Source organism: Schistocerca cancellata, chromosome 1 (genome assembly GCF_023864275.1).
Source record: "Schistocerca cancellata isolate TAMUIC-IGC-003103 chromosome 1, iqSchCanc2.1, whole genome shotgun sequence".
Taxonomy (NCBI): Eukaryota; Metazoa; Arthropoda; class Insecta; order Orthoptera; family Acrididae; genus Schistocerca; species Schistocerca cancellata.
Window position 1 is genome coordinate 514650702 of NC_064626.1, and position 19121 is coordinate 514669822.

General features: G+C 40.6%; 1 protein-coding gene across 7 annotated transcripts in view; it reads left to right on the forward strand.

Moving 5' to 3' along the window:
* The window catches only part of LOC126178436 (uncharacterized), a 290068-nt gene that overhangs the window by 43073 nt on the left and 227874 nt on the right, over positions 1-19121 (forward strand). For all 7 annotated transcript variants that reach the window (XR_007536368.1, XM_049924532.1, XM_049924531.1 and 4 more), the window contains one exon: positions 1752-1882. Coding sequence is in view for 6 of the 7 variants with exons in the window: in XM_049924532.1 (XP_049780489.1) it covers positions 1752-1882 (131 nt within the window). In the remaining variant the exon portion in view is untranslated. The remainder of the gene's footprint in view (positions 1-1751; positions 1883-19121) is intronic.

Sequence of the window (19121 nt, forward strand, 5' to 3'; positions counted from 1 at the left end):
ATTGGCGGCCCAGATCGGGGCTAACGATTGCGGTTTGGTTGCAGTCCCTTCTCTCCGAACTGGAGTCCTTCCCTTTACCATCTCTACTTGAGGTCCGTTCACGTACACCTCCGTGGTGTACACTTCAGCCGCAGCTTTGTCTGGACCTTTTGCATGGCCCTAAGGACTCCGTTAAACCCGCTGCTCTCCGCTGACACTTCCTCTCGATTCTTGACGTGTTCTGGGGCTCTGAAGCAGTTTACACTGACAGCTCAACGGCTGATGGTCACGTTCATGGAGGTCATGTTCATGGAGGACATATTGAGCAGCACTCCTTGCCAGTTGGCTGCACTGTTTTTACTGCAGAGCTAGCGGCCGTATCTCGTGCTCTTGAGTACATCCACTCATGCCCTGGCGAGTCATTTCTCCTGTGCACTGACTCATTGAACAGCCTACAAGCTATCGACCAGTGCTACCCTCACCACACACTGGTAGCGTCCATTCAGGAGCCCATCTATGCCCTGGAACAGTCCCGCTGTTCCATGGTGTTTGTGTGGACCCCAGGACATGTCGGAATGCCCGGCAATGAACTTGCCGACAGGCTGGCCAAACAGGCGACACGGAAACTGCTTCCGGAGATAGGCATCTCCGAAGCTGACCTGTGTTCTGTCTTACACCGCAGGGTTTTCCAGCTTTGGCAGCCGGAATGGAGTAACAATACACATAACAAACTGCGTGTCATTAAGGAGACTATGAATGTGTGGAAGTCTTCCATGCAGGCCTCTCGCAGGGAATCAGTTGTCCTCTGCCAGCTCCACATTGGCCATATGCAGCTAACACATGGTTACTTACTCCTTCGCGAGTACCCACTTCAGTGTCGCTGTGGCTCCCAAATGACAGTCATACACTCTTGCAGGACTGCCCACTTTCAGCCGCTCTGCAGCAGACTTTTAACTTTCCCAGCACCCTGCCTCCGGTGTTGGGCGACAGTGCCTTCACAGCAGCTTTAGTTGTACATTTTATCCGTGAGAGTGGGTTTTATACTATGTAGGGTTTAGCGCATGTCCTTTGTCCCTGTGTGTCCTCCACCCTAGTGCTTTTAGGTATAGGTTTTAATGTGTTTCAGAGTGGCTGGCTTTCCCTTTTTATTCTAGTGGGTTGGCCAGCCACTGTAATCTGCTTTCATGTTTTACTCTCTTCTGTTTCTAGTGTCTTTCCGTTGTTTTCTTGTCCTCTTTTGTTCATTTCAGTGTTCGTTGCCTTCCCTTCGTTCTTGTGGCTTTTCCTTTCTTTACGTTTTGTGTTATATGTTTCGTCCATTTTATTCTCACACTTGTGGCATTGTTTTATTAGGAACAAGGGACCGATGACCTCATAGTTTGGTCCCTTCTCCCGCCTTTAAACCAACCAACCAACTTCAGTCTGCTGTTTGACATTTACTTTATACCACTTTAAATTATAATTTCATTGATAAATTTCTAGTATTCATTCTGGTTATATTGATGCAATGGAATGAATTGCTTGAATCCTGTAAGGATTGCCTTGAAATAACATAAGTGTTAGATTATGTCAGTGAAATATTTGTACTCTTTCCTCACCTCCCCCCACCCTTCCCAAATTTTCTTCAGGTGGCATTTGTAAAAAGCATTGCTGGAGTTCTTGTACTGTCGTGTTTCTAAAATGTGATATCTGGTTGTCATATTAGTTTTAATGGTAATTTAATTTTTTTTCTGAAGAAACTGAGAAATCAAAAAATACATACTGTTTTTCAGGTTTATTTGGAATTCGTAACTATGGTGTTGACATTAATGGGTATGTGAGGCATCCAGAGAAGGGACTGTGCCTTTGGTTGCAGCAGCGCTCAGCAACAAAGCAAACATGGCCTGGAAAGTGGGATAATATGGTATGATTTTCCAGCAGATTTGCCAAGATTGGAACCCCATTTATAATACAAAAAAACTCAGAAAATGCTTTGTTTCAACTTATGGCATGGTAGGTCAGTAACACTGTTTGGTCATGTAGATCACGAAGAGCGAAATGGTATTTTTCTTTTTGAAGCTTTGTAAATTAGAGTATGCTCTATATCTCCAGACTTGTAACGTGACAAATATTGTAGGTTGCCCAGCATCGAGTTATTGGTTATCAGCAACACCTGAAGATCAGTAGTACATATTGGCAACCTCGACAGTCTCAGTAGCAGTGTTTGAGAGACTAGAAATTTGAGCTTGTGTAAGCCTCTGGAATAGTTCTAATGCAGCTGCATGAATTTGTAGTTTGTAAAAAAACTTAAAACATGCATGCTAGATGTCTTAAAATATTTCCTGGAAGTTACTTCTTTTCGTAACAGTATTCAGATGACACTACTGTAATTTTTGTTTAAATCTTCTGTATTTTTGGTGTCACACATTTCAATGACAAATTTGCTAAGGCTGGTATTACACTATCAAATTTCTTTGTCAAAGATTTGATCAAAGATGTGATTAAATATTCCATCAAATATATTTGACAAAGATCTTTGACGTAGCGCTAGAAGGGGTATTACACTGTCATCGTATTTTACGTCAAAGTTAAACATATTTCCAATTACACTATAAAGCAAGTCACTGGAAACCAAAAACAATAATGCTTTCAAGATGTACATATCACCATCATCATTAATTTATGGCATTCCATAGTGTGACACTGGGGCAGATGTTAGTATCATACAAAAGCAATTTTACAGTTGATGAAACGAGTTCCTTAAACTCGTGTTTGTACGTTTGATATTATTGCCTATGGTGTTGTTTTAATGTAATGCACAATGATTCACATTGAAGTATGCTCAGTAATATAAAAGAATGGTGTTACCATGTCAAGAAATTGCTTGATTTACTACTTATACAATAAAAACATTCAAAAATTATCATAATTGTAACACTAAAGTAGAAATGAAGACTGTTACAATTACAGGCAAAACTGTTTTGTAGATTTTTCTAGAAATCAGTTTTTTGTTACAATTTTTATGAAACAAATAAAATATTTTTTCTTGGAACAGCAAAGCATTTATTTTCCTTTTGTATCAGATTATAACCAAGTATCAGCAGAATAATGAAGAACTCCATTCCAGATGAAAAGCAGCAGTAAAGTTAGCAGATTGTGTTCCTGTTTCGTGGCTGTAAATATAATTTTTTGGTGTCCCTGACTTCTTTCCCATTATGTCTCTTAAAAAGCACTTTAAGCACAAAACACAACTTTAGCAGTGGCCCAAACATTGTTTGAGTTGTGCTCAATTCAGTGTCTACACTTTTTTCGAGTATTCACATGCTCAGTATACTTCCCTGCTGTGTTTCTAATTAATAATGATGCTGTAGGTTATTCTAATCACAATAGCAGAAAACATTCAAATGGTTGGAAACAGTCCACTAGTATTTTTCATTGTAGTTTCAAGTGTTTCTAATAAAACTCAGTAGCTTACAGTATATTTTCTGACAGAAGTGCTGAGCTTAATTTCAGGAGACAAAATTCCAGTGCTGTCAACAGGCACAGCCGATTTCCTTCCCCATACTTCCCTAATCTGATGAGACAGATGACCTTGCTGTTTGGTCTCCTTCCTGGAAACAAACCCCAACCCAACTATCAACAGACACATTTTAGAATGGAAAAACTACCCCCAACCTACAGAATTATTATTCCTTCCGTATAGATGGATAGAGGAGGAACAATAATTAAGTATTGTGGGACTGTTTGTAAATGTATGTCAAATCCATGAGGGTGTTGGGATCTAAGGATATATAAGTGAGCAAGTTCCCATTCCAGGGTTAAAGGAAACTAGTATCACTTGGGAGGATCAAAATAGTCCTTGTGGTGCAGCAGGCATTTAGAATGAATGAGTCACACTGCAAATCATGGTAAATAAATGGGTATTGAGTGTCCCCAAATGGAATTATGTCCATTCATACACTAATCACTTTAGCGTTTGTTTCCTACATAAATTTTATTGCAGTGTTGCAGTAAACAAATGTAAACTGGTGAACAGTATGTGTTACCAGTTTGGGGCCAAATAAGGGTGGTAGTGGGAGAGACTGCAGAGGTAGGAACTGTGGAATATGTATAATGCTTTGAGAATGTCATATGGTTTGACTATGATAAAGTTTTTAGGAGCACAATGGATGGCAACAGTGTGAATGGTGTGAGAAGGCTCTTATTTCAGGGCATGACTCTATCTGGTCACAGCCTTGGGAAAGCAATGTATTGAGCTATTCAGGGTGTGGGTGGTAGGGGGATGACAAAGGGAATGCTTACAAGATGGTAATTAATCAGGGGGTAAGAGATGAATACCCTCTGGGAAATCTGTTTAGATGAGATGTGCTCCAATTTACGTGTGAACAGTTATTGTGACTATCCCATTCTGACTGGCTTCAAAGCATCCACCAAATGCATCTCGGCCTAGGTAAAGCAGTACCTCCTATGCATCACATAGAGCCTCCTATCATATGTAAAACACACCATCCCCTTCCTGGACCATCTGAAACCCACCCCCACTCATCTCCCACATGAAACCTTCTGTGTCACAATCATTGTTACCTCACTCTACACTGACATCCCGCATACACATGGCTTCTGAATCCTAGAACATGATGACACTTGGTGCTCACTTGAAAATCTACATAAATCCTCATCTATTTCAACTATCCACTGTCATCCTTACTCAAAACTTCATCATATTTGAAGGCCAGACCTACAGACAAATCGGCGAAACCGATGTGGGAACTTGTTCCCGTGTGTTATTTGAACCTCGTGTATCCTGCCTGGAAGGCGGCGCGTGGGTCTGCTCCTGTGATCTGCAAAATAGGCCAAATGAAGGAAGCGAGTAGGAGTAGGAGTGGTGAAGCACTTCGGTACTGCAGTTAAAGATGTTTACTATAGGCAAAACCAAGTTAATAAATGGTTACATAACTTTGCGATGATGAGCACGTAGGTGCGAGCCATATTCCCGTCGTAAGTAGTACAACGTCTCAATAGCAAGCCAACACACACTGAAGTTGAAGCGATGTTTCCAGGCCATCTGCTCTTGATGAAATGGGCAGAAAGCAGAACGGCACTCGTTGAGCTCCACAGCGTCGGCTAGAGGGCACTGTGATCGGCATAGTTCGTCCACTTTCGTAGTGCCAACCTATGAACGTGCACCTACGCTGTGGCATCAGAACTATTGATACCACAAAACCCTTTTGTGGATCACTTCAGAGAGGCACTCCTGAGGACCCAGGAGGGGGGTGGGCCCCATGGCTTGGTATAGATTTATTGATGACATCTTTGTAGCCTGGACCCACGGTGCATGACAACCCCTTCACTTCCTGCAACAGGAGCAACACCTTTACCCAATTCAAACACACCTTCATTGAGGTTGACTTCCATCTCATTGAAGTTCACATGCAAACCTCAGCCCTTAAACTTACTAACAAGCAGCAAGATCTGCACCTTGCCAGCTTCCATGCAAACATAACTGCTCTAACCCCAAACCCTTTAAGACGTATTCCAAACACCTCAAGCTACTTTACACTTCTCCAGGTACCCACAGATCTTATCCACAAACAAATCTGCCAAATAATAGCCACTTCTCACGCTCTGAGTAAAACAGCTTCCACTTCCAACAAATTAGAAGTACCCACTTGTCAATCAAGCGTCAGATAGCTCAGCATATTACTCTCAAGGCATTGACTTTTTAAGGCAAGACCTGAAATAAGGTAGTCTCTTCCTTATTACCTCCCCCCCTCTCCCCCCCCCCCCCCACACACACACACACACACTACCCAGCCATCTTCCATTGCCCTTGCTAACCTCCATCCTAAGCTAGTTAAACCATGTGACATTCCCAAGCCGTTACAGCTATTCCTGTAATTGCTCCTGTTGTAAAATCTCATCATGCTCCCACCCACTGCCACCTAGTTCAGTACTATCACTGATAAATCATACAGTGTAAAAAGCAAACCATCTGGAGAAAGCGCACATGCTGTTTACCAACTTTACAGGTACTCACTGCAAGCTATTTAAATAGCAAGATCTTCACAAAATTAGAAGAGCATATGACTGGTTGCAGAAGAATTGTTGGATTCTCACTGCCCTCCATCCCCACCCCACCCCACCCGGTAACTGTTTCTTGCAAATCTGTAAGTAGGTGCTTGCTCTCCATCATATCCTCACATCTCCAATAGAAATCTCTACTTAACCTAGAAAACCTCCAATAAAATACAATTTTCTTCCCTACTACTTTCTGAAATAATATGGTTTTTATAATTTTCTGAAATGTATTTTCAATTTGACATAATTATTTATTACTATGCACACACTTTCTGGTCTCTGCACAAATACCGTAGGCCTGTTCAGTTCCAATCCGTATGATTACACAACATAACGAGTGACAATACAGTGAAGACTTGAATTTATACTAATATAGCATGTTTGATCAGATAATAATAAATATTTATTTTAGTTTGTTGCCAGCTTTAAATTTATATAGGAGTATTCAGATCCCTGTAAGTATTTTTAACAACTTAGGGTCTCAGTAATTAGATAAAGCATTTTGCTCGTTATAGACAGCTAATAGAATTTAGCTATAGTGACAAGGTAAAAGACTCTTGCACTATGCAAATTGGAGCCCAGTTTCTTTTGTTTGGAAGCATAATGTGTGTAAAGTGCAGGCTGTAAACTAGAGTTTACACATAGCTCAGATTGAAGCAGCCATGGGTGTTTTGTTAGTCTGACTGTACGTTTGTAATTTGAGTTATTCAGTTTATATCCAGTCACAGGCATAAATTGTTTTATTTCGTTGGGTGTTTCTCCATTGTGCCAGAATAAAACATGAGTCACTCAAAATAATGTAATAATGGAGCACAATATTTTATTGTATGCAGCAGTATTTTGTTGAAATTTTTAAAGCACTAGTTGCAGATCATTTAGGTATTTCCTGCTTATGTTGTATACAAATAGGTTTTAGCTTTCTGCTTCATTTGGCAATAAATCATTAGTGCATATCATGGAGGAAAAAAGTACAGATAATCTGCTCAAGTATGAAATGTTGTGGTGCACCTAATGCTAAATAAAACATTTTTGTGTTTTTCTGTTTAGTGTACAGCAACATAATGCCTATACTGAAATAAAATTAATTACAGTAATAAAGTGACAACATAAGTTAATAATGCAGCAATTTATGTATCAGTGAATTAAGAGCTGCCACCAAACCCCTTTCTTTAGTTCTGTGGGATACCTGATTTGCAGTTTGACATGATCTGGCCAGTACATACTTCACAATCCACAATACGGTCCACTAAAAGTAATTTCTATTCTGTTTCACTTGCAGATAGAGTGAGGGAGAAATGACTGTTTATATACCTCCATACAAATCCTAATTTGTCTTATCTTGTGTTTTCAGTACGTATGTATGTTGGGAACAGTACATAGAATCATCCTGCAGTCCTCTGCAAATACTGGTTCTGTAGATTTTCTCAATAGTGTTTCCCAAAAAGAATTTTGTCTTCTCTCCAGGATTCCCATTTGAATTTGTGAAGCATCTCAGTAATACTTGCTTATTGGTGGAACTTGCCAATAACAAATGCATCAGCACATCTCTGAATTGCTTCAGTGTCTTCCTTTAATCTGACTTGGTGGGGGATCAAAGACATTGGAACAGTACTAAAGAATGGGTCGCAGTGAGCTTAACTTTCCTAAAATGCTTCCAACAAATTGAAGTCAACAGTTTGCCTTCCCTACTACTGTCCCTATGTGCTCATTCCTTATCATATCACTTTGCAGTAGATAAGGGACAGTTAAATATGTACAGTAAACAATGCATTTTTACTTTGTGTATAATTTTCTATTTGCTGAAATTATAAATGTGACTGACTATGATTTATGCAGGGTGGCACAGAGAAAGAAGAAAATTAGAAATAATTATAAAAAAATTGAAAGAGCAGTACAGACCTTTATTTGAGGTTAAAAGTATGTTGTACGAAATTGGAAATTGCATTAGGCGTAACTATTTAAAAATGACATTCATCAAATGCTGTCTGTTTTGCCATAAATATTCAGTAAGTCATTGCTTTATGTTTTACAGAGCACAGTGCAATGTTTCACTTGAGATGTTGGCAGCTTCATTTTTCGTCTATGCGTTGAGTCAAGCGGGGGTCCTTGACCTGGTTTGGTGCCTGACACTTGTCAGATATCTGCTTAAAAAGAAGTTAAAGCTGGCTGTGGCGGCTGAAGGATGCTACAGGAGCCGCAAATAAGTATTACTGCTCCCAACAACTGTCTCACAGTGTGCAAGGTGGCTGCATCCAGTGGAAATCAGATGTCCTAAATGCCAAGATTTGGAAATGTTTGTAATCTTGGTACCGGAAACGTCTTTAACTTTTTGAAATAACATTCAGACATCACAGTGACAGCTGTGGCTCATTCATCCTCAAGGCAGTAAGGATGTCACCTCACAACATAACTGTTCTGTCAAAGTCTGGTGTGAAACTGTAAGCTATAAACAGAGCAGTAGTCATCATAAGCTGCACACTTAATCTATGCCAGTAGCAAAACCAGGACAGTCCAGAAAGAAGCCAGCGTCATTGTACTCATAGTAATGCGATGCTAGACAGAGTATTTCATACAGCATGGCACTGTAGAATAATTACCACCTAGGTGCCATAGCTCCATTCAAGATGTGCGGCCCAAGTGGCTTGCCGGTTCTGCCACCGGCAATCACAGGTGGCAGTTGTAGTGAGGTGCAACATCTCTTGGGTCAGTATCAACATCTGCCGTAGGTGGCAATATTAAAATAACACTACACACCATATGATAACTTTAGTACTACATAATGGATGCTTGCGAAGCTGAGCAGGGCTTCCTTGCGCCCAGTAATGAAAGATCTATTTATTCATGTAAACAGTTAAGGAAAATGAGCTTCATTAAATGAACAAAGGTTTTGAAGAGAGTTTTCTTCCTTGATGATTTTAACCAGCAATTTATCACAAATTTGTAGGTTCAAAACAGTCATAAAGATTTAGTTGTTGCACAGTCATAATTTTGTATAGGTGAATTTAAGCTGATTGAATATTCTTTGATTGCTCCAATGTCTGAGCTGCTATAGAGAGGCAAGCTTTTGCACTGTACATTAGGGAATCCTTTCAATGTCAGATGCACTGCATAAATTTACCAAGGTGCAGTCTCACTAGTCTTTTTCTTCAAAGCTGTACCAGTGTCTTCAGCATTCCTTACCTGTCTTGTGATTGTGCAACAGTGAAACTTGACTAAGAGCAGGGTCTGATACTGGCACTGAAATCCTCACTGTGCAATCATCACATGTCACTAATAGGCATATACAGTGAGTGCACGCTTTGCAGTGTACCTTGGTGAAAGACACCTGTTACTACTACACTGTGTGACACATTCACCCCACTTGTGCCACTCTGTATTATTACTCATGAAATAAGATTTGAGTTTCTTAAACAGAATCTGCATTTCTATTGAACAATGAAACTATTTTTGTATGGACCCTGTTTTCATTTGGTAAGTCACATCATCTTTGTTTATATATATATATATATATATATATATATATATATATATATATATATATATATATATATACCTAAAAACAAAGATGATGTGACTTACCAAATGAAAGTGCTGACAGGTCGACAGACACACAAACGAACACAAACATACACACAAAATTCAAGCTTTTGCAACAAACTGTTGCCTCATCAGGAAAGAGGGAAGGAGAGGGAAAGACGAAAGGATGTGGGTTTTAAGGGAGAGGGTAAGGAGTCATTCCAGTCCCGGGAGCGGAAAGACTTACCTTAGGGGGAAAAAAGGACAGGTATACACTCGCGCACACACACACATATCCATCCACACATATACAGACACCATATATATATACCTAAAAACAAAGATGATGTGACTTACCAAATGAAAGTGCTGGCAGGTCGACAGACACACAAACGAACACAAACATACACACAAAATTCAAGCTTTCGCAACAAACTGTTGCCTCATCAGGAAAGAGGGAAGGAGAGGGAAAGACGAAAGGATGTGGGTTTTAAGGGAGCTTGAATTTTGTGTGTATGTTTGTGTTCGTTTGTGTGTCTGTCGACCTGCCAGCACTTTCATTTGGTAAGTCACATCATCTTTGTTTTTAGGTATATTTTTCCTACGTGGAATGTTTCCTTCTATTATAACTATATAGTCTCATCATCTTTCTTTTTATATATATATATATATATATATATATATATATATATATATATATATATATATATATATAGAGGGAAACATTCCACGTGGCAAAAATATATTTAAAAAGAAAGATGATGAGACTTACCGAACAAAAGCGCTGGCAGGTCGATAGACACACAAACATACACACAAAATTCTAGCTTTCGCAACCAACGGTTGCCTCATCAGGAAGAGGGAAGGAGAAGGAAAGACAAAAGGATATGGGTTTTAAGGGAGAGGGTAAGGAGTCATTCCAATCCCGGGAGCGGAAAGACTTACCTTAGGGGGAAAAAAGGACAGGTATACACTCGCGCACACATACACAGACACAAGCAGACATTTGTAAAGGCAAAGAGTTTGGGCAGAGATGTCAGTTGGGACGGAAGTACAGAGGCAAAGATGATGTTGAAAGACAGGTGAGGTATGAGCGGCGGCAGATTGAAATTAGAAATTAGCGGAGATTGAGGCCTGGCGGATAGCGAGAAGAGAGGATATGCTGAAGGGCAAGTTCCCATCTCCGGAGTTCTGACAGGTTGGTGTTAGTGGGAAGTATCCAGATAACCCGGACGGTGTAACACTGTGCCAAGATGTGCTGGCCGTGCACCAAGGCATGTTTAGCCTCAGGGTGATCCTCATTACCAACAAACACTGTCTGCCTGTGTCAATTCATGCGAATGGACAGTTTGTTGCTGGTCATTCCCACATAGAACGCTTCACAGTGTAGGCAGGTCAGTTGGTAGATCACGTGGGTGCTTTCACACGTGGCTCTGCCTTTGATCGTGTACACCTTCCGGGTTACAGGACTGGAATAGGTGGTGGTGGTGGGAGGGTGCATGGGACAGGTTTTACACCGGGGGCGGTTACAGGGGTAGGAGCCAGAGGGTAGGGAAGGTGGTTTGGGGATTTCATAGGGATGAACTAAGAGGTTACGAAGGTTAGGTGGACGGCGGAAAGACACTCTTGGTGGAGTGGGGAGGATTTCATGAAGGATGGATCTCATTTCAGGGCAGGATTTGAGGAAGTCGTATCCCTGCTGGAGAGCCACATTCAGAATCTGATCCAGTCCCGGAAAGTATCCTGTCACAAGTGGGGCACTTTTGGGGTTCTTCTGTGGAAGGTTCCGGGTTTGGGGAGATGTGGAAGTGGCTCTGGTTATTTGCTTCTGTACCAGGTCGGGAGGGTAGTTACGGGATGCAAAAGCTGTTTTCAGGTTGTTGGTGTAATGGTTCAAGGATTCCGGACTGGAGCAGATTCGTTTGCCACGAAGACCTAGGCTGTAGGGAAGGGACCGTTTGATGTGGAATGGGTGGCAGCTGTCATAATGGAGGTACTGTTGCTTGTTGGTGGGTTTGATGTGGACATACGTGTGAAGCTGGCCATTGGACAGGTGGAGGTCAACGTCAAGGAAAGTGGCATGGGATTTAGAGTAGGACCAGGTGAATCTGATGGAACCAAAGGAGTTGAGGTTGGAGAGGAAATTCTGGAGTTCTTCTTCACTGTGAGTCCAGATCATGAAAATGTCATCAATAAATCTGTACCAAACTTTGGGTTGGCAGGCCTGGGTAACCAAGAAGGCTTCCTCTAAGCGACCCATGAATAGGTTGGCGTACGAGGGGGCCATCCTGGTACCCATGGCTGTTCCCTTTAATTGTTGGTATGTCTGGCCTTCAAAAGTGAAGAAGTTGTGGGTCAGGATGAAGCTGGCTAAGTTAATGAGGAAAGAGGTTTTAGGTAGGGCGGCAGGTGATCGGCGTGAAAGGAAGTGCTCCATCGCAGCGAGGCCCTGGACATGCGGAATATTTGTGTATAAGGAAGTGGCATCAATGGTTACAAGGATGGTTTCCAGGGGTAACAGACTGGGTAGGGATTCCAGGCGTTTGAGAAAGTGGTTGGTGTCTTTGATGAAGGATGGGAGACTGCATGTAATGGGTTGAAGGTGTTGATCTACGTAGGCAGAGATGCGTTCTGTGGGGGCTTGGTAACCAGCTACAATGGGACGGCCGGGATGATTGCGTTTGTGAATTTTGGGAAGAAGGTAGAAGGTAGGGGTGCGGGGTGTTGGTGGGGTCAGGAGGTTGATGGAGTCAGGTGAAAGGTTTTGTAGGGGGCCTAAGGTTCTGAGGATTCCTTGAAGCTCCGCCTGGACATCAGGAATGGGATTACCATGGCAAACTTTGTAAGTAGTGTTGTCTGAAAGCTGACGCAGTCCCTCAGCCACATACTCCCGACGATCAAGTACCACAGTCGTGGAACCCTTGTCCGCCGGAAGAATGACGATGGATTGGTCAGCCTTCAGATCACAGATAGCCTGGGCTTCAGCAGTGGTGATGTTGGGAGTAGGATTAAGGTTTTTTAAGAAGGATTGAGAGGCAAGGCTGGAAGTCAGAAATTCCTGGAAGGTTAGGAGAGGGTGATTTTGAGGAAGAGGAGGTGGGTCCCGCTGTGACGGAGGACGGAACTGTTCCAGGCATGGTTCAATTTGGATAGTATCTTGAGGAGTTGGATCATTAGGAGTAGGATTAGGATCATTTTTCTTCGTGGCAAAGTGATATTTCCAGTAGAGAGTACGGGTGTAGGACAGTAAATCTTTGACAAGGGCTGTTTGGTTAAATCTGGGAGTGGGGCTGAAGGTACTTCTGAATGTGGCTCTCCAGCAGGGATACGACTTCCTCAAATCCTGCCCTGAAATGAGATCCATCCTTCATGAAATCCTCCCCACTCCACCAAGAGTGTCTTTCCGCCGTCCACCTAACCTTCGTAACCTCTTAGTTCATCCCTATGAAATCCCCAAACCACCTTCCCTACCCTCTGGCTCCTACCCCTGTAACCGCCCCCGGTGTAAAACCTATCCCATGCACCCTCCCACCACCACCTATTCCAGTCCTGTAACCCGGAAGGTGTACACGATCAATGGCAGAGCCACGTGTGAAAGCACCCACGTGATCTACCAACTGACCTGCCTACACTGTGAAGCGTTCTATGTGGGAATGACCAGCAACAAACTGTCCATTCGCATGAATGGACACAGGCAGACAGTGTTTGTTGGTAATGAGGATCACCCTGTGGCTAAACATGCCTTGGTGCACGGCCAGCACATCTTGGCACAGTGTTACACCGTCCGGGTTATCTGGATACTTCCCACTAACACCAACCTGTCAGAACTCCGGAGATGGGAACTTGCCCTTCAGCATATCCTCTCGTCTCGCTATCTGCCAGGCCTCAATCTCCGCTAATTTCTAATTTCAATCTGCCGCCGCTCATACCTCACCTGTCTTTCAACATCATCTTTGCCTCTGTACTTCCGTCCCGACTGACATCTCTGCCCAAACTCTTTGCCTTTACAAATGTCTGCTTGTGTCTGTGTATGTGTGGATGGATATGTGTGTGTGTGTGTGTGTCTGTGTGCGAGTGTATACCTGTCCTTTTTTCCCCCTAAGGTAAGTCTTTCCGCTCCCGGGATTGGAATGACTCCTTACCCTCTCCCTTAAAACCCATATCCTTTTGTCTTTCCTTCTCCTTCCCTCTTTCCTGACGAGGCAACCGTTGGTTGCGAAAGCTAGAATTTTGTGTGTATGTTTGTGTTTGTTTGTGTGTCTATCGACCTGCCAGCGCTTTTGTTTGGTAAGTCTCATCATCTTTCTTTTTATATATATATATATATACTGCTGTTATGATTGCAGAAGAGAGAGGGGAGATGTTTGCAGTATACGTTACATATGCGTATGCAAGTGAGGCAGTGTGTAAAAAACTAGATTTTAATATTTCTTACGTGCTTCCCCCCACCCTCTTGGATTAATGGTGGTTGATATAGTTACATGTTAGATCATACAGAGGTGCTGAAAGGTTGCCTCTTGTGTGCCCAGTGGTGGATTTATATGTATAAAAGCAAAAGTAAATGAGGAATGTATCAAGCAGCTGGTGGAAGAGGTGAAAATGTAGTTTCAGAAATAATGTCAGAGTTATAGCAGTACCTTCATGGATCAAGAAGCAGAAATGATAGAAAGGTTGGGGTTGTCAGCTACTGATTACAAATACACAGTGATAACACTTACTTTGTTCTATTGTGCTAGATGGTGATAAGAGAGAGTAACTTTTCCAAAATGTAACACTCCACTATGATCTCATGTGTCCACACACTTGTGAAGATTTTATTGGATTGACATGTCATATGGAATTGTTGGCTGGGAGGCCCCATTCCAGGAGTTCGGCCACTGTATTGCAAGTCCTTTTTAGTTGACGCCACTTTGATGAAAATCTTCATAGACGCATACTTTATTATAGTTAATACTAACAAGGAGAGGTTCCCAATGCTGTGCTCAACTTTTTGAAACTACCTATATGGTGATGTAGGTTAAGAACCCAGGTATCACACACTGCAGCCACTCATCCTGTTGGGCTCTCATTTGTGAGTAATTGGGGGGGGGGGGGGGGGGGGGGGGGAACTGGTATTTTGTGTGGCACTTAATAGCGTTAAAAAAGTTGCATTATGTAATCTGACTGTCTGGTATAATGGATGGGGTAACAGCTTAGCATGCGGGATGTTGGGGGTTTGAATCTCATCAGGTGCAGTAAGTTTTTTATTTTCTATTTTTGAACCTTTACTGAAATGACTTTGATTGTCATTCTTATTCAATTAATTCAGTTAAATGTAATTTTTTAAATTGCATTCCTTTGTCACAGAGTTTTAATCACAATATCCACTACTTCATTCACTCTCATTTTTCTTCCTATCATTTTCTCTCCACTCAAAATCTTTGTTCATATGTTTTCAATTAATTTTACATATTACTTTCAATTTAATTTCTTTTGCTTTCTCATTTTTGTCCACATTATTTGCGCTTATTTTATCTCTTTCTGATTTTGCTTGAATTTTGTTTTGCTTATAAACTTGTTTTCATTTAAATTTTCGTCTGCATTATTTTGTCCACAGTGCAGTAGGCATTTAGGTTATGTTTTAAATGTTTGTTTGAAGATTACTGTGCAAAAAAATAGCATGTCTGGTAACAAAAATGCATTTTTCACGCCATTTCACAAGTCTGGATAGATTAATTCGTCTTCTGTTGTTAACTGATGATTGGAATTTTCAGACACTTCAGTATTATACTATATAAATACAATGAAATTCATATTCACAAAAATTCTGATTGGAAAAAGAATGATATAAAGAAAAAGAATGAAACAAATGAAAAAGTTCATATGGTGATTAAAATGATGTGACAAAGGGCCAGAAATAAAAATTACATTTAAACCAATTATGGAGGTAGAGGTACAGATACTGAGATAAAAGCCTGTAGTATCCAGATATTGATGAATTTTGATAACAATTTAAAAATAAAAATTTAGTGTATCTGATGAGATTCGAATCCCCATCCTCCTGCATGTGAAGCTGTTATCCTATCAATTATACCACACAACCATACTATATAATGCAACTTTTGAATGCTGTTGAGTGTCACACACAATTTTGAATTTATCATCAATTGCTCGCAAATGAGGGCCTACCAGGTTGAATGGCTGTGGTGTGTGTGATATTTGGGATCTTAACCTACATCACCGTATAGATAGTTTAAAAAAAAAAGTCAATTGCACCGCTGGGGACCTTTCCTTGTAAGTTGAGAATTTCACATTTTATTAATGAAGTAGATGACGACAACAACTTCAGTAGTAGAAGACATTAAAGTTGAAATACGCAGTAAGGCATCCTCAGACAACATCAATGCTGTGTTTCAGTTTTCAATATGTCTATATTCCTTCAAGTACTCAGAGTATTCCATAAAAGCAGAAGAAAAATTTTGCGTATGGAGGAATCAAGCTCTTGAAAACTGAATACTTACTATAGCATGTGTTATGTCACGTAAAATATTCTAGAACATTCTTCTGATTCAGTGAAAACATTCTTTATCACCTTTAATGATGTGCCGCTGCACAAACTGTGGTAATATGAAAAACCAATGTATTTTATTGTTCTTGTGTCATAGTAAAATTTTGGATTCAATAATTTAAAAGTGTAGACTGTAATCATTTGTGTGATACATGTTTGAAAACAAGGAGAATGGATATGGAGGTGGAGGTACAGATACTGAGATAAAAGCCTGTAGTAACCAGATATTGATAAATTTAGTGCAATGCCAGAGTGATGAAAGCATTGAGGGAAGTGTTGTTGATGTCATTCAGAGGAGCAACATGCACAGATCCTGTCCAATTTTCATGCTGTCTTCAGATTTTAGTAATTATGTGGCTGACATTCCCAAGTATTATATTATCTGTGAATATGTATGTAGTTTAATTGTCCTTTTGTCCTATCCAACCACCTCCAATGAATCAAATTTTGCACAGATTTTTGTGATAGAATCAAACTAAGCTGAGCACAGACTGAGCTCAAGGTACAAAACTTTCATGACTCATTAACTTTCAATAGAAGGGTTTCAGATTGTCCTGTGAGTTATACACCAGTTTAGGCCAATTTTGCGAACACTTAAAACTGAAAGTATAGTAGTAATCGAAAGGAGATACTAAGATTAGAATCAATATTTTTTGTGCTCTTCACACTCAAAATTTCAAGGCTGTGTTATTCACCACTGTCATGTTACATAATTTCATAGTTTAAGAAAAATCAGTTTGGTCAATAATTCAAAAATTTTGTCACTGCAATAATTTTTGAATAAAGTTTACTGAGTGCCTATTTGTAAAATGAGTGGAAAAGTTATTTGTTGTCAATCCTATCAAATTCGCATATTGCAAAATACTACCACCTACTATTTTTCCTCTCTTTTGTCTCATTAGAAAAAAGCAGTTTTATTTCTGGAACAGGTTTTGTTGGCTTTGGGGACCCTCCGAATAAGACTTAGAAAACGAGCTTCAAAATATTACAGTCAATCATTCGCAATGTATCATTTTAATGAGTGCAGTCTGTAATGTGACACGAAGTACAGCGTTTGCAAAAAGTTTTACTGCATTTATATAAAAGCCCACATAATGCATTTGCATTTATGCCTGCTGTTTTGTTTGTGTTGTCTATTTCTTCTTGATAGACATATCCAATATAACCACCTACTGTTTAAGATTACCAAATTTTTTGGCAATTTTATTTGAAACTGTAAATTTGAAAGCCACTTGTGGTATAGATAAAATTTAGGAACAAATGTTTACATTTGCAAATTTCACCATTCAAATAAATTCACAATTTTAGTTTCAAATCCTTCAATATGTCATAATCAGCGAGGACCTGGCATTGCTGATAATAAGAATTTTGTTGTACAAATGTGTCTTGTCTTGAACTCACAAGAAAATACAATTTCCTTGCAAATATTACTTTGTACTCGATAAATTTGGTACTTTATGTAGCCTTGAGAACTTTTTTAGAGCTACTGACATTCTAGAGTAGAATGGCCAAGACCTATACACATGAGGCCATCTTTCTCCAGTTGGCATTTACTCATTACCATGTGAACCATTTGATGGTCATAACATAGTAGAAGTTTCTGGTGAATGTCAGTCTGGTCTATTGAGCACAGCTTTTGTGAGCTTTCCTGATTCATCTGCTCTTGCTTGACTAAGAGGACGTAAGACCATTTTAATAGCGTGATTCACTTTTCTGAACCGAGCGAGGTGGCGCAGTGGCTAGCACACTGGACTCACATTCGGGAGGACGACGGTTCAATCCCGTCTCCGGCCATCCTGATTTAGGTTTTCCGTGATTTCCCTAAATCCTTTCAGGCAAATGCCGGGATGGTTCCTTTGAAAGGGCACGGCTGATTTCCTTCCCTAACCCGAGCTTGCGCTCCGTCTCTAATGACCTCGTTGTCGACGGGACGTTAAACACTAATCTCCTCCTCCATTTTTCTGAAAGCACTACAGCAGTGTTCTTTCAGGAATGTGAACTGAGTGAAAAACAAGGCTTCATGATAGAAGCAGATCATTGAATCTCTCTTTCAAGGTCATAATGAGAATGTAATTGCAGCATTCTTTGTTGGTCAAAGTGTAGTTCATTCAGTGATTCAATTACTTCTTTTACTACTACTGAAAATGCCTAGTTGTCCAACCAACCAATTATGAGAGTTGATAGGTCCTCCAGGCCAACATGTCCTACACTAAATAATTTTATAGACACACCTTTGTAGTAAACACACTCACATTGAAGCTGCGAGTAAACAAACCATTTCTGTTTTCGTTCCAGCTTTCACAACTAAGTTTGTAACTAATTGATCAGTGTATTGATGGACTCAAAAGTGTCCAGTTTTTTTGGTTATAATTCAAAAACGGAGAACGGTCTACCACTCACTTATAGATGATTTGTGCAAATACACTTAAAGCACCAGACACATCCACACACAATTCCAGACACATGTTGGCCAATGTGTGCTGTGTTTTAGCTGTTGTTGGCAGCCACCAACAATTATCACCCTAACAACCATGCTACCAACAACTATTAAGCCACAACACATTGTCTGGAAACTATTGTGTGTGGATATGCCTAGTACTTTAAGAAGTACATTTCTGCAATAATGTTGAAGCAAGTGGCACCCCATTCACCTTTTTGAATTATAACCAAGAAATTAGTCACTATTAAGTTCAGTGGTACACTATAGTATACACATATGTTCTTATTTTAAACAAAAAAATTAGTTTAAAGTCGGTACTATGTAAGTTTTTAATGGGGCTGGATCTGGAACTTTTCATATGGCTACTTGCAAGTCGCCATTCATCTACCAAAATATTACACATACCTCATCCCCCCCTCCCACATCTACCTCCCCCTCTTCCTACCTCTCCCCTCTTTTTCACATACAAACTATTGTACACCCTTGACTAGATGTTAGGTTGGTAACTGTTGGAGGCTGCCCCAACAAAATGCAATGCACATTAACCCCCCCCCCTCCCTCCCTCTCTCTCTCTCTCTCTCT